Source organism: Euleptes europaea, chromosome 15 (assembly GCF_029931775.1).
Source record: "Euleptes europaea isolate rEulEur1 chromosome 15, rEulEur1.hap1, whole genome shotgun sequence".
Lineage (NCBI taxonomy): Eukaryota > Metazoa > Chordata > Lepidosauria > Squamata > Sphaerodactylidae > Euleptes > Euleptes europaea.
This window is the reverse complement of record NC_079326.1, coordinates 28491755-28506069: the sequence shown is the minus strand read 5'-3', so window position 1 is coordinate 28506069 and position 14315 is coordinate 28491755. Positions and strand designations below refer to the sequence as shown.

The 14315-nt window shown below is 43.6% G+C and overlaps 1 protein-coding gene across 3 annotated transcripts in view; it reads left to right on the top strand.

The window, feature by feature from the left end:
- The window catches only part of CACNB4 (calcium voltage-gated channel auxiliary subunit beta 4), a 171088-nt gene that overhangs the window by 58828 nt on the left and 97945 nt on the right, over nt 1–14315 (top strand). The window contains exon 1 of one of the 3 annotated variants that reach the window (XM_056861653.1): nt 12354–12435. The exons of the other annotated variants lie outside the window; for them this stretch is intronic. Within the exon in view, the coding sequence (XP_056717631.1) occupies nt 12391–12435 (45 nt within the window). The 5' untranslated portion in view covers nt 12354–12390. Of the gene's footprint in view, nt 1–12353; nt 12436–14315 lie in introns of those variants that run through there. 3 annotated transcript variants of the gene reach the window in all.

The following is a 14315-nucleotide window of genomic DNA, read 5'->3' as shown; positions in this document are numbered from 1 at the left end:
AATCATTCGTAGACAACCTGATTCCCTCACGATCCTTCTGACTTGAGACCTATCTTTTAACCAGTAATGTAGGCCCCATTTAAAAATCTTAATGCCTGGCTTGCTTTGTCTTTCTCCGTCTCTTAGAACATGTATCCCAATGGTGCTGCACCTACTGTATCACGTCTTAGGATGGGAGGGATGCAACCCAGTTGAGGGTCGTAACCCATCACTTGAAAACCTAAGGACCTGTATAGGTGAAAAAGAGTACCTGAGTACATGTGCGAAGCGGCTCTTATTCTGCTCTTAATTCAGCCTCAAAGTGCAGTTGACATATCAGGGCAATTGACTGGCTGAGTCAGCACAATTTATTTTCCCAGCATTACGGGGGCAGCTAGGTTTTCTCATATCCTCTGAGTTTCAGCTTATGAAAAGGGAAACCCATTTATTTATTTATTTATTTATTTACTTCACTTACAGCCCTCTTTTCTCCCCAGTGGGGACACAAAGTGGCTTCCGTTGTTCTCTTCTCCTCCATTTTATCTTCACAACTCTTTGAGGTAGGTTAGGTTCAGAGTGTGTGACTGGCCCAAGGTCACTGGAGAATACTTTTTTGTTGCCGTCAAGTCACAGCTGACTTACGGTGACCCCTGGTAGGGTTATCAAGGCAAGAGATGCTCAGAGATGATTTGCCATTGCCTGCCTCCGTGTCACGACCATGGTATTCCTTGGAGGACTCCCATCCAAATACTAGCCAGGATCATGGCTGAGAGTGTGTGCCTGGCCTGAGGTCACTCAGCAAGCTTCCATGGTGTGAGTGGGGATTTGAATCTGGGTTTCCCAGGTCCTAATCTGACACCTTAACCACCATACCATGCTGGCTCTGCTGGAGAACAGTAGCTCTCTACAAGTGAATTCAGTACTGAGCAGATTTATTTCTTGGTTAGCTACATGGCAGCTAACACATAACATGATTATTTGAATGCATGGGCAGACACACAATGACTGCCTCAGGGAGAGGGGTCAATCACAAAATGTTGGGAGGATCCAAGCCAAGTATCCTTCTATGATACAGGCAGCTGTTTTTGAATGTGTGTTCCTTGTAGGTGCAAAGGTATGGACTTTGGGGGTCTTCTGAAACATCCTGCTCCAGTGAGGAGTTTCACCTCATTAAGCTGGTGTTGGTGTTTTTCTGACTTGCAGGCTAGCAAATATAACTGTTCTTCCACTGAGCTCGGAGGACATCTTCAGCAGCGGGTGTTTACCTTCCTATGCTCAGGGAGAGGCAGGATCTAAAACTTTACTTCCTGTCCCCTGGGCTAGGACCACCCTCTGATCTCCAGTTCTTCTTCTGCCTCCATGGGAGAATCAGGTTTAGGAATTAGCTCCATAGCTACTTCTCTTGTTCCCTTTTTACTTTCACTTTTACTTTTCCTTGTTTCATTCTTTGTGAATTCTAATCTATTACTGTGCCTTTTGTGGTGCCCTACCCCTTTCTTTGTGCTCCACAAGTCTCCCCTGTTACCCTCGTCCTATTCTTCGCCCCACCTCCCCCCGTCTGTCAGGAGGGAACATGTCTGAAGAAAGAGAGAGAGCTTCTGAAGAGCTCCTTTCAGGGGACGAGGCGGGAGTGGACGGTCTTCTGTCCTCCCGAAAAACAATGCAGGCGGCACAGCGAAACCGCAAAGGGGAGAAACAGCCCAAGCGAACGGATTCAGAAGCGGCTGCTCTCAAGCAGGGTTTGCAGCCGGCAAGCAATCTGGATGGCGCGAAAAGACCCCGCCCAAACAAAATGGCTGTCGCAACCCCCCGTTTGGCCCTCAGGGGTTACGAGGGTGAATCGGACTCCTGTAATGTCGGCCCCAGTGGGGATCAGGCTACAGGAACGTCGTTTGGTAACGTTGAGTCGGACTCCTGTAATATCAGCCCCGGCGGGGATCAGGCTACAGGAACGTCACTTGGTAACGTTGAGTCGGACTCCTGTAATGTCGGCCCCAGTGGGGATCAGGCTACAGGAACGTCGTTTGGTAACGTTGAGTCGGACTCCTGTAATGTCGGCCCCGGCGGGGATCAGGCTACAGGAACGTCACTTGGTAACGTTGAGTCGGACTCCTGTAATGTCGGCCCCAGTGGGGATCAGGCTACAGGAACGTCGTTTGGTAACGTTGAGTCGGACTCCTGCAATGTCGGCCCCAACAGGGATCAGGCTACAGGAACATCGTTTGGTAATGTTAAAGCCTCTTCTCTACCTTTTACCGCGGGGGGTGGGGACGGGCAATCGGAGCATGATCGAGTTGATGAGACAGGCTCTCAAAGAAGAATTTGCCCAGTTTGGTGGCCCTTCCTGCAGGAGTATTATGGGTTCCAGAGCTGCGCCCCAATTACCATGGCTTCTGTACAATTGGGATCTGAAGCCGGAGAGTGTTCCAGGGGCTCCAGCCATGCCTGGCTCACCAAGGCGGCTAAAAAGGCCACGTTACCACCTACTGGCAGAGCTCGCGACAGTGAGAGGGAAGAAGGGGAATTCTTTTCAGGAGAAGACTGCACAGGGGGGGATGTAGGGGGTCAAGATTAATAGACCCGTTTGTTCTTGGGGGAAGAACATTTCTCCCTGATTACTGAGGTTATGGCAGCTTTAGATCTCCACAAAGATGAGGAGGCAGAGGCAGCTAAGAGTAAGGCGAAGTTTAGAGGCGCCAAGGAGTTCTTCGCCAGGCTGAAGTCTCAGAAACACTCAGTGCCATTCCCTGAATATTTTGAAGACATCTTAGGGCAGAGTGGGATAAACCCTTCACTAACAAACAGTTGCCTGCCGCTGTTAGAAATATGTACACCTTGGAACCATGGGCAATGAATATCCTTCAGGTTCCATTAGTGGAAGCCCCTGTTGTAGTCAACAATAGCCATGCAGATTAGCTTTGGATTTCACACATTAACAGATCATTGGTTCTTGTAGGTTATCCGGGCTGTGTAACCTGTCAGGGAACGTCAGGAAAGAAAGAACCAAGACCACGGTTACACAGCCCGGATAACCTACAAGAACCAATGAACTCTGACCGTGAAAGCCTTCTACAATATTATTAACAGATCACTTCAGGATACAATGGTTCCATATTTACATACCCCACCCTCATTAGCACATTATCTTGAACTTACAGGACAATGATTAGCCCATTACCTTTGATACTTTTTGCAGGACAATGATTCATCTCAAACCCAACCCCTTTCTGACTATATATTACTCTTCCTACACACTTGACACTGAGAGACACTTCAGTGTTACTCCTCTAAAGATGCCTGCCACAGCTGCTGGCGAAACGTCAGGAAAGAAGATACCAAGACCACGGTTACACAGTCCGGATAACCTACAAGAACCAATGAACTCTGACCGTGAAAGCCTTCGACAATATTTCATGTGTGTTCCTCTGAAGATGGAAGTTGTAGTAGTATTAGAGTGTTCCAGCGTCTGAGAAAGCCGATTGACCTTATCTAGACCAGGAATGGAAACTGAAAAGGAAAGAGACCATCAAAGAATGCCCAGGCTTTTAACTTGATGGGAACATTGAAAAGTTTCTGGATGAGAGAGAAGTGGTTGGTGATAACAGCACAGGAAACAGGGAGACACTTGGGATTAGTGGGATACCCCTGTTGCAACTAGCTGAAATACTGCAGCTGCTCAGCCACCAGCCGTGAAACTGACGCAATCTTTATGCCCTTCTGAAGGAATCTTTCTTGCTCTTCCCAAGGAGAGCCCTTCCCACGGTGTGAGAATCAGTACTTCAGCTCAGTTTCTGGCCCATTGGGCTTAAGTTGTACTGGTCACCTATGCTGCTTCAATGCCAAATTCAAAGTTCTGGTGGCTTTATGGCTTTAAAGGCCTCATCCTCATCAAACTGCATCTCCCAGTTTACTCCTGTGTGTCAGTGTGATGGACAGCTGCATTCCAAGGAGTTGTCCTGGTCCACCCTCGAAAGCAGCCATTTTCTCCAGGAGAACTGATCTCTGTCATTTAGAGACTAGTTGTAATTCTGGAAGATCTCCAGGCACAACCTGGAGGTTGACAACCCTGAAAATTAAGTGTGATGCAAGAAAAGAAGAAGAGTTGGTTTCTATATGCTGATTTTCTTTACCTTTTTAAAGGAGAATCAAACCGGTTTACAATATTCTTCCCTTCCTCTCCCCACAACAGACACCTTGTGAGTAGGTGGGGCTGAGAGACTCGCCCAAGGTCACCCAGCAGGCTTCAGGTGTCAGAGTGGGGAAACCAACCTGGTTCTCCAGATTAGAGTCCACCACTCTAAACCACCACACCACGCTGGCTCTCATGGAATCATTGTGCGTTCCCTGATGGCCCCCTTTTCCTGCCTGTACTGGTATAAGAATTGTCAGGGGGTGTGGATAGCGTAAAATAGATTTTAAAATGTTATTGGTTTGTTTTTTTTCCATTGTTTATTTGCTTTTTTGTTGTTTATTGGTTGCCTTTCATTTTCGTATTTTACACGTGCACCACCCGGAAGTCCAACGTAATATGTGAGCGTGTATTCAAACGTTTGGAATGAGCTGTTATATCCAGAGCAGCCTGGCTTATATTTTATAGTACAGAGTCCCTAATTCCCCCGTAGGAACCAGTATGTTTTACTGCTTATTTGTTATCAAGGAGAGCCCTTCCCGCAGTGTGAGAATCGCTGGTTCTTCAGCTCAGTTTCTGGCCCATTGGGCTTAAGTTGTACTGGTTACCTATGCTGCTTCAATGCCAAATTCAAAATTCTGGTTGCTATCTTTAAAGCCCTTTATGGCTTTAAAGGCCTCATCCTTATCAAACTACATGTCTCAGTTTACTCCTGTGTGTCATTTATAGCCCACCTTTCTCACTGACTTAAAAGATGCCTTGTCACACTGTCTGCAAACTTCCTAGAAGAATGGGACAGCAGCCACTATATGCCTCCCCCAGTCACGCTGCTCTCAAACTTTGAATGACCTAGATGGAGGGATCATTTTTGGGGCTGTGTCACACTCCGGGGCCACTCAATATTTGGCCTTTTCATTGGAAGTGCCACCAGAATGCCAATTAGTGTCAGTTAGCATGGCAGGTTCTGTCACATTTGCTAGGAAATGGCTGGAGTCCACTGCTAACTCACATTTCATAGTCTGTGAGGGGAACAAAATCTGAAACCTCTTGCAAAGTAGTACTTTTTTTTAATATGCAAAGTATTACAGTCAGTTTGTGATATATGATATACCAGAATGATGGCAATGCCTTCTCTGTAGCATGTGCATAGTAAAGGTTTTTTCCACACTTCTTTTAGGTCTGCGTTTTTTCCCTTCTGTGGATGCATATTAAGCTTCACACTGTAATATACCCATTGGATAATAGTGATTCAGTTGCCAGGCTTAGGAAAAGGCACACTGCTAACTGTGAGGTTAATAGGTAGTAAAAGAAGGCAACATTCTTCTTAACTTTTAAATGGAATTTATTGAGTTCTTTGGAGTGCTTGACCTCAACTGTTGTAGTTACAATCCGTTTTAAGATGTAGAAAAGAACGATCCATATAACAATGTTTTGGGGCATAATTTGTGGAAATACAAAATGAGACCGCTTCTAAAGGATTTAGAGGGGAAGTCCCAATGAATGTTACTTCAGTAATCATTAATTTTTATTTTATTTTTATTTTGTTCCTGTTTTTTGCTGATGAAGTAGGAAGTTTAGCAGTTGAAATATAGTATTAATAATCTAGATTCTGTATGTTGACTTGCATGCTGACACAGTCATTGAAGCATAGATCTATTCTTAGTTTACTGCAGGAATAAAACAAAAAGAAGTTTGTACTTAATTTACTCGTACCATAGTTCAGTGGATATTTCCCCAGAAATAACTAAAGAACTTTGCTACAGGAAGCAATGGAAAGAAAGAAAGAAAGAAAGAAAGAAAGAAAGAAAGAAAGAAAGAAAGAAAGAAAGGAAGGAAGAAAGGAAGGAAGGAAGGAAGGAAGGAAGGAAGGAAGGAAGGAAGGAAGGAAGGAAGGAAGGAAGGAAGGAAGGAAGGAAGAAAGAAAGAAAGAAAGAAAGAAAGAAAGAAAGAAAGAAAGAAAGAAAGAGAAAAAGAGAAAAAGAGAAAAAGAAAGAAAGAATATTTGAAATAGGTAGAGCTGCCAACTCCTTCTTGGGAAATCCCGATTTGGGGGTGGAGCCTGGGGAGGGTGGGGCTTAGGAAGAAGAGGGATTTCAGCAGGGTAAAATGCCATAGAGTCCACCCTCCCAAGCAGGCATTTTCTTCAGGGGAACTGATTCCAGGAGAGCTCCAGCCCCCACCTTGAGGCTGACAACTCTAAAAATAGGTGTATCTGTATGGAATATTTTATCATAAATGTAACTGTCAACTCTAGTAACTTTTTTCAGCTGTAGTAACTGGTAGCCACTGAAATCATCTGGATGCCCCAGCTGTCCTAGTGGAAGACAAGATGCATGTTTTGCAGTATTTGCAGTATTGGTTCTTGTAGGTTATCCGGGCTGTGTAACCGTGGTCTTGGAATTTTCTTTCCTGACGTTTCGCCAGCAACTGTGGCAGGCATCTTCAGAGTAGTAACACTGAAAGACAGTGTCTCTCAATGTCAAGGGTATAGGAAGAGTAATATATAGTCAGAAAGGGGGTTGGGTTTGAGCTGAGTATTGTCCTGCAAAAGTAATGTGCTAATCATTGTCCTGTAAGTATCAAGATAATGTGCTAATGAGGGTATGGTATGTTAATATGGAACCATTGTATCCTGAAGTGATCTGTTAATGTGTGTAATCCAAAGCTAATCTGCATGGCTATTGTTGAATGTTGTCTTTGTTAGTCTGGAGGTTTTCAGAACAGGAAGCCAAGCCTTATTCATTCTTAAACTCTCCTCTTTTCTGTTAAAGTTGTGCTGATGTTTATGAATTTCAGTGGCTTCTCTGTGCAATCTGACAAAATAGTTGGTAGAATTGTCCAGTCTTTCAGTGTCTTGGAATAAGACCCTGTGTCCTGTTTGGGCCAGTCCATGTTCAGCCACTGCTGATTTCTCAGGTTGGCCAGGTCTGCAGTATCTTTCATGTTCTTTTATCCTTGTTTGTATGCTGCGTTTTGTGGTCCCGATGTAAACTTCTCCACAGCTGCAAGGTATACGATATACTCCTGCAGAGGTGAGGGGGTCTCTTTTGTCTTTTGCTGATCGTAGCATTTGTTGTATTTTCTTGGTGGGTTTAAACACTGTTTGTAGGTTATGTTTTTTCAAAAGTTTCTCCATCCTATCAGTGACTCCTTTAATAAATGGCAAGAATAGCTTTCCTATGGGAGACTGTTTTTCCTGAGTTTTCTGATTTTTGTTTGGTTTAATGGCCCTTCTGATTTCATTCTTGGAGTAGCCGTTTGCTAGCAGTGCGTGATTTAGATGATTAGTTTCTTCCTTGAGAAACTGTGGTTCACAGATCCGTCTTGCACGGTCCATTAATGTTTTGATTATTCCTCTTTTCTGTCGGGGTGGTGGTTGGAGTTTTTGTGTAAGTAGTGATTTGTGTGAGTTGGTTTCCGGTAGACCTTGTGACCTAACTGAAAGTTTGTTTTACGGATGACAAGGGTATCAAGAAATGGGAGTTTACCCTCAATTTCCTTTTCCATGGTAAACTGAATGTTTGGATGGATATTATTAAGATGGTTTAGAAAGTCCATTAATTTTTCTTCACCATGGCTCCAAATAGTAAATGTATCATCTACGAACCTGAACCAGACTGTAGGTTTGTAAGGTGCTGATTCTAATGCTGTCTTTTCAAAATATTCCATGTAAAAGTTTGCTATTACTGGACTGAGTGGACTTCCCATAGCTACTCCTTCAATCTGTTCATAAAATTCTTGATCCCATAGGAAGTAACTTGTTGTCAAACAATGGTGAAATAAGTCTGTTATATCTTCTGGAAAAATCTGGTTAATCAATGAGATTGTGTCTTTTACTGGAACCTTGGTAAAGAGGGATACAACATCAAAACTGATTAATATATCCTGTGGATTGAGTCTCAACGGACTGATTTTGTTGATGAAGTGAGTTGAATCTTTGATGTAAGAAGTGGTTTTTCCAATGTGGTCCTGTAGGAGGGTGGTCAAATATCTAGCTAATTCATATGTTAGGGAACCAATGGCACTCACGATGGGTCGGAGTGGGACGGAATCCTTATGAATTTTAGGTAGTCCGTATAATCGTGGTGGTTGTGCTTCTGTCTTGCATAGTTTTCTGTGTGTGTCGGGTTACACAGCCCGGATAACCTACAAGAACCAATGAACTCTGACCGTGAAAGCCTTCGACAATATTTGCAGTATGTTTACAATTATGAAGTAAAATAGTGATCCTGCCAATGATCTTGTGTTTTACTGCAAATGTAAAAGCAGAGAAGTTACTTAGCCTCCACTGCTCATGTGGAGGAGTGGGGAATCAAACCCGGTTCTCCAGATCAGAGTCCACCTCTCCAAACTACCACTCTTAACCACTACACAGATGTGTGATGAAAGAAAGAAAGAAAAAGAAAGAGAAAAGAAAGAGAAGAGAAAGAGAAGCTTTAAAAGGTGGAACTCCTCAGTTAAAGGCTTAAGTTAAAAAGAAATAGTTTGGCCCCGTGTGAAAAGGACATTTACAGCCCATCCCTGAGCCGTGCCGGCGGCTCAACCCAAAGCCCTTAGGAGGCCGATGAAGGCCTCCTCCGGCGCAAGGGCCCACAACTCCGACAGCCGAAAGGCGCACACCGGTGTTAGTGTTAGTGGCCCCAGCCCCTTTGAAATGTGGTGTCGGAGTAGAGTTTTATGGATACCATGGCCCACCGAAAAGACAGATAAGTTGGGTTCTAGATCAAATCAAACGTGAACTCACCCTAGAAGCTAAAATGACCAAACTAAGGCTATCGTACTTTAGTCACATTAGAAGACAAGAGTCATTGGAAAAGACAATAATGCTAGGAAAAGTTGAAGGCAGCAGGAAAAGAGGAAGACTCACAATGAGATGGGTTGACTTAGTCAAGGAAGCTACGGCCCTCTGTTTGGAAGACCTGAGCAAGGCTGTTAAGGATAGGACGTTTTGGAGGTCATTCATTCACAGGGTCTCCATAAGTTAGAAGCGACTTGATGGCACTTAATGCAGACACACACACACAATGTAGGTTCAGGAGAAGAGCTCGAAATTGTCTGTGCCTGAGACTGTTTAACTATATAGTGTAGGTGTTCTCTGAGTTTGAATGTAAGAGCAAAGCACAGTACCATATCACCACAATCCTATGTACATTTACTCCAGTCCTAAACAGTTTTATTTCAGTGGGTTTAAAAAGGTAAAGGTAGTCCCCTGTGCAAGCACCGGGTCATTACTGATCCATGGGGTGGCATCACATCACAACATTTACTAGGCAGACTATGTTTATGGAGTGGTTTGCTGTTGCCTTCTCCAGTCATCTACATTTTACCCCCATTTACTCATTTTACCAACCTCAGAAGGATGGAAGGCTGAGTCAACCTTGAGCCGGCTACCTGAAACTGACTTCTATCGGGATCGAACTCAGGTCGTAAGCAGAGCTTTGACTGCAGTACTGCAGCTTACCACTCTGCGCCATAAGGCTCCCTTTCAATGGGTTTAGCCTGGAGTAACTCTGCAAGGGATTGTACTGAATTTTCCCAATTCGTTAGGTGAAGTATTCACAAGAAAGTGTTACCTTTTCAAGATTGGGTTTATATTTCCTTAAAAGCAAATTGCATCTGCGTGTGCCTAAGAAAAAGTTACAGTTTAGGCACAAGGTGCACAGTTGCATTTGCACCCCCCCCCCCGGGCTACCAGAAGGTGCTCCAGTCATTCACACAAAGGTCTGGCACTTACTGTACATGTAAGGATCCTACTTACAGCAAGACATATATAGTAGTATTCAGCTGTCATTTCTCTTATTTCTTCCCTGGAGTGTTTCTTCTGTATAGAGTGTTTTAATAATGTATCTTAACTTATTGAGTTAACAAGCCTGTATCCTCCAGCTCATTCCATTCCTCCTCTGTGGCAAGATCCATTTTTAATTCCTAATACTAAACTTCCTCTCAATAATTTTGTATTACATTAGCTGGAGATATTTTCTTAAAATGGAAGCAGTTGCATCTTCAGCCTCTTGTATACATCCAAATACCTCTGTCACTGAGAATCACATTAATTTTTTGTATATTTCCCTTCTTTACTAGTCATTGCACTAAGGATACCTAACACTCCACCAGATACAGAATTTTAAGATTATCACAAGTATTGTTCAGAAGCTTGGGTTATGACTAGGGTTGCCAACCTCCAGGTACTAGCTGGAAGTCTCCTGCTATTACAGCCGATCTACAGCCAATAGAGATCAGTTCACCTGGAGTAAACGACCACTTCGGCAACTGGACTCTATGGCATTGGAGTTCCTCCCCTCCCCAAACCCCACCCTCCTCAGGCTCCACCCCAAATACCTCCCGCCAATAACAAAGAGGGACCTGGCAACCCTAGTTATGACCGTATTTTATGAAGGAAGACTGGGTTGTGTTTAATTAACTACAAGTGGAGCTCCACTTGCAGAACAGAACGCTTCCCTTCCCCCCTCTTGCCATAACCCAATGCACCCCCTGAAACTTTGCCCCTGCTAGAGAAAGACTCCTTGCTCCAGTGCAACATGCTACCTATGTTAGCTGAATGAAGTGATATAGGGTTATGTATGCAAAACTAGAGTAGAGCATTGTGGTGCAGAGTAGTAAGCTGCAGTGCTGCAGTCAAAAGCTCTGCTTACAACCTGAGTTCAATCCCGGCAGAACTCGGTTTCAGGTAGCCAGCTAAAGGTTGACTCAGCTTTCCATCCTTCTGAGGTCGGTAAAATGAATACCCAGCTTGCTGGGGGCCAAGTGTAGACGACTGGGGAAGGCAATGGCAAACGTGGCAAACCACCCCATAAAACATAGTCTGCCTAGTAAACGTTGGGATGTGACGTCACCCCATGGGTCAGTAATGACTCGGTGCTTGCACAGGGGACTACCTTTACCTTTTACCTATGCAAAGCTAGACAGGTTCCTGCCTTTAAGTAGGATACAGTCTCAAACAAGTGAAGGGGAAGCCAGAAGGAAGGGAAAGGTGAGAAGGGGATGGATTATTGGTTATGTGTGGATTCCTAATCCTTCATCTACAATGGCACCTGAGCACTTTGGGTTATGGGAGCTTTATTCTAAATGCTAGTGCTTATACCTCCTGTGTGCTAGGTACTAACGATTACTGCAGCAGTTGACCATGATGAAGCAAATTACACTATCTGGGCTTATAAAAATCTGCTGTGTTCATGAAAAACCAGGCATAAAGTAGTCAAATAAAGAAAATTACACCACTTTACTATATAATATTGTGACAACGTTTCTCCCTTCTATAAAGACCACTGCTAGCATGTATGTCTCAACAGTTTTAAATATTTAAATATTAGTGGGGATAAATTATTACTGTACTAGCTATTATAAAATATTTTTTAAAAAATGTGATTTACTTTTTGTTGAGGGACCCCTTAGATGAAAATGTTGGTCAGACAATTCAAACTTGTAAAGTATATAAAACAGACATTGAAAGGAAGTGAAGTGTTTCCCTTCAAAGCTCTTGTGATAGCGAGTGTCTTTCCCCTCTCCATCTCTTCCGAAGTCCCAAGGAAAGACGGTGTTCCCGGCTATGAAGTCTGCCTGGTAGCAAAAGCTCCTCTTCTGTTTCTTTTCTGCCCCTGTGTGAAATTACACATTGCACTTCCTTGATTTAAATTACGATTTACCTCCAAGCGCAGCAGTTTGCTAAAGTAAGTGCCTTGGCTGCACTTGTAACGTTTCGACGAGTGGACTTCGGAAAAATTCTCCTTCGCAAACAACCCCTCTGTCCCACCCACAGTGCAATTGCCGTTGCAGCCAGCTACACCCCCCCACACACACATTCCTGCCTCTAAAACGGTGACAGGCTTTTATTATTACTGCTAAAGGGGACAAATAATCAGAGACCTGCTTGTTACGAACGCGCAAGCCTCCTGCTCGTCATCCACTATCGAAGAGAAGGCTCTTGGAGCTGACCGAGGCACAGTGGCTCAGCCAATCAGCAGCCTCTTCCCTGGCGCTGTCATCAGTCCTTGGTTGGGGAAAGAACGGTTTTGCTTTCATGCTTTGCATTTGGAAGGCAGATAAAATGCCAGGTCTGGATTGCCTCTAGGGATAGCCTTCCCTTCCTATGATGTGAATAAACAGCATCTTGGCTGTGGGGGGGGAGAATCCACTGAAAACTGACAAGGCAGGCTCAGCTGCTCTGTCGAGGCCCTTCCCTGCATTTTAAAAACCCTGGCCGTGACTTTTGAAGCAGTTCCACGTTTGCATCGAGGAGAGGAGCCTTGGATTATCAAACCTCCATGTATGACAATTTGTACCTGCATGGATTTGAAGACTCTGAGGCGGTAAGTCCTTTGTTTCAGTAGATCACCCGTTTGGTGGTTTCGATCCTCCTCTCTTAGAATAGCAGCATCTGCGGAGGACAGGGACACCAGAGAAAGAGGCTTTTGTTTTTGGGGTTTTGTGGGTTGCTTGGTGATCTGTTGTGTATTCTGGAGCCGCCTGAACTAGTCTTCGTTATATAATTCCTTGTCGATCAATGATAGATATAGGTGTTTCTGAAGAAAGGTAGAAATGATTTTCTATACTGCCGATTACATGCTGTACTTTCTTCCCTCTTGGCAGGGTGTTATGAATCCTTCGGGGCTTATGTATAGGGAGAGGTGTTGTAGCTATCGTACATATTATGTTTATCATCACAGATGCTAATTAATACTGGACTTGATGCTGTGTTTGATTTGGGAGCAGTGAAAGGGCCATCTGTATGTGTGTGCCTGTAAGACGCTCTCTGGGTAAATGATGGAGTGCAGATACATTTGGTTTCCTTGGACAAAGAAGCAGTTGCAAGTGTTTGCTGTAATATAATCCTGTAGCATCAGAAAGGCAGTATGTGTGCTGTTAACATGCTGGCTATGCAGGCTGAGGTATATCATGTCTTTTTAGGATTTAAGAGATGTTATCCCTAAATAGCCCTATACTTCTCCAAGTCAGGGTAACAATCCACCTAGCAGGAGCCATTTGTATTTTGCAGGAACTGATTGCTAGGAATCCTAACACCGATGCCAATCTGTAGACTGGAAAAACAGAGATTGGAAAAGCCCTAAGAGCCTTGCTATTGTACACATCTTTGGTATTTTCCTGCCATGGTTTAAAATGGGACAATCTTTTTCCGAAGTGAAAACTGCTTAGATTGACATAACAGTGCATAGGCTGATCCATATTAAGCAGGAATGTGTTACATAAGGTTTTATACCAAAGCATAAAATACACTGATTATAACATAAAATAGTGTATGCGTCAATGCAGACGTATGTGGCCAGTGATGTGATAGCCACATGAGAATGAATAAGATCATCTCTCTCTCTTTCTCTCTCTCTGATTAGGCTTTGTTCCTGTCTGATTCTGTGGTTCATCTCAGACTCCAGCTGCAAATAGTAGCAAATCTACATGTTGACTCAGACACTAATAATTTATTTTTTAACAGTTCCGTTTGGAGGGGAAACAATCTAAACTCTGCTAACCGAAAAAAAAGAGACATGGGGGGCCTGGACTTGTAGAATCTCCTGTAACTTGCCTCTTCAGATCAGCTTTGGAAATTTATTTCTTTTTCGAAGTTGATATTTCTGTTTGCTGCAGGCATTTCCTTACAATGTATATTTTCTTGAACTGCCATGTCAGTTGCCAGGAATCTCTTGATACAAACCGGGTTTAAGAAAGTTGTAACTTTTTTAAAAAAAAAATTGATTTAGCATGATAACTGCTGGCTGAAATGTGCCAAAAATGTTCGGCTGTTTGTTGTGAAGATGTCCACTTACTAGCTTGAATCGACACAGAGATCAGCACTGTTTGAGTGAATGGCCTAGGATATATTGCACTTTCAGTTTAGTTACCCCCCCCTCCCCATAATTACAAGGTTGTAATAGCCCATCATACAGGATTGTTGTAAGGGTGAATGAGAAGGTTTGTGAAGCGCTTGAAATGCAGAATGTGCTAAATACTTACAATTTTGCCTTGGTACAGTAACAGATCGATATAATAGGTGGAACAGTTAAAGGCCTTGAAAAGCTATTCTAAGGATTGTGTGTAACAAGTAGGCATCTTCCCTCAAGATTATACTTCTGTTGACGGGATGACTTTTTCCCCTTGTGACGCTGGATCTGTCATATCTTGTACTCCGGAAATATATATTTTTTCCTCCCAGATAACAAGTCATGAAAGTGTGGTT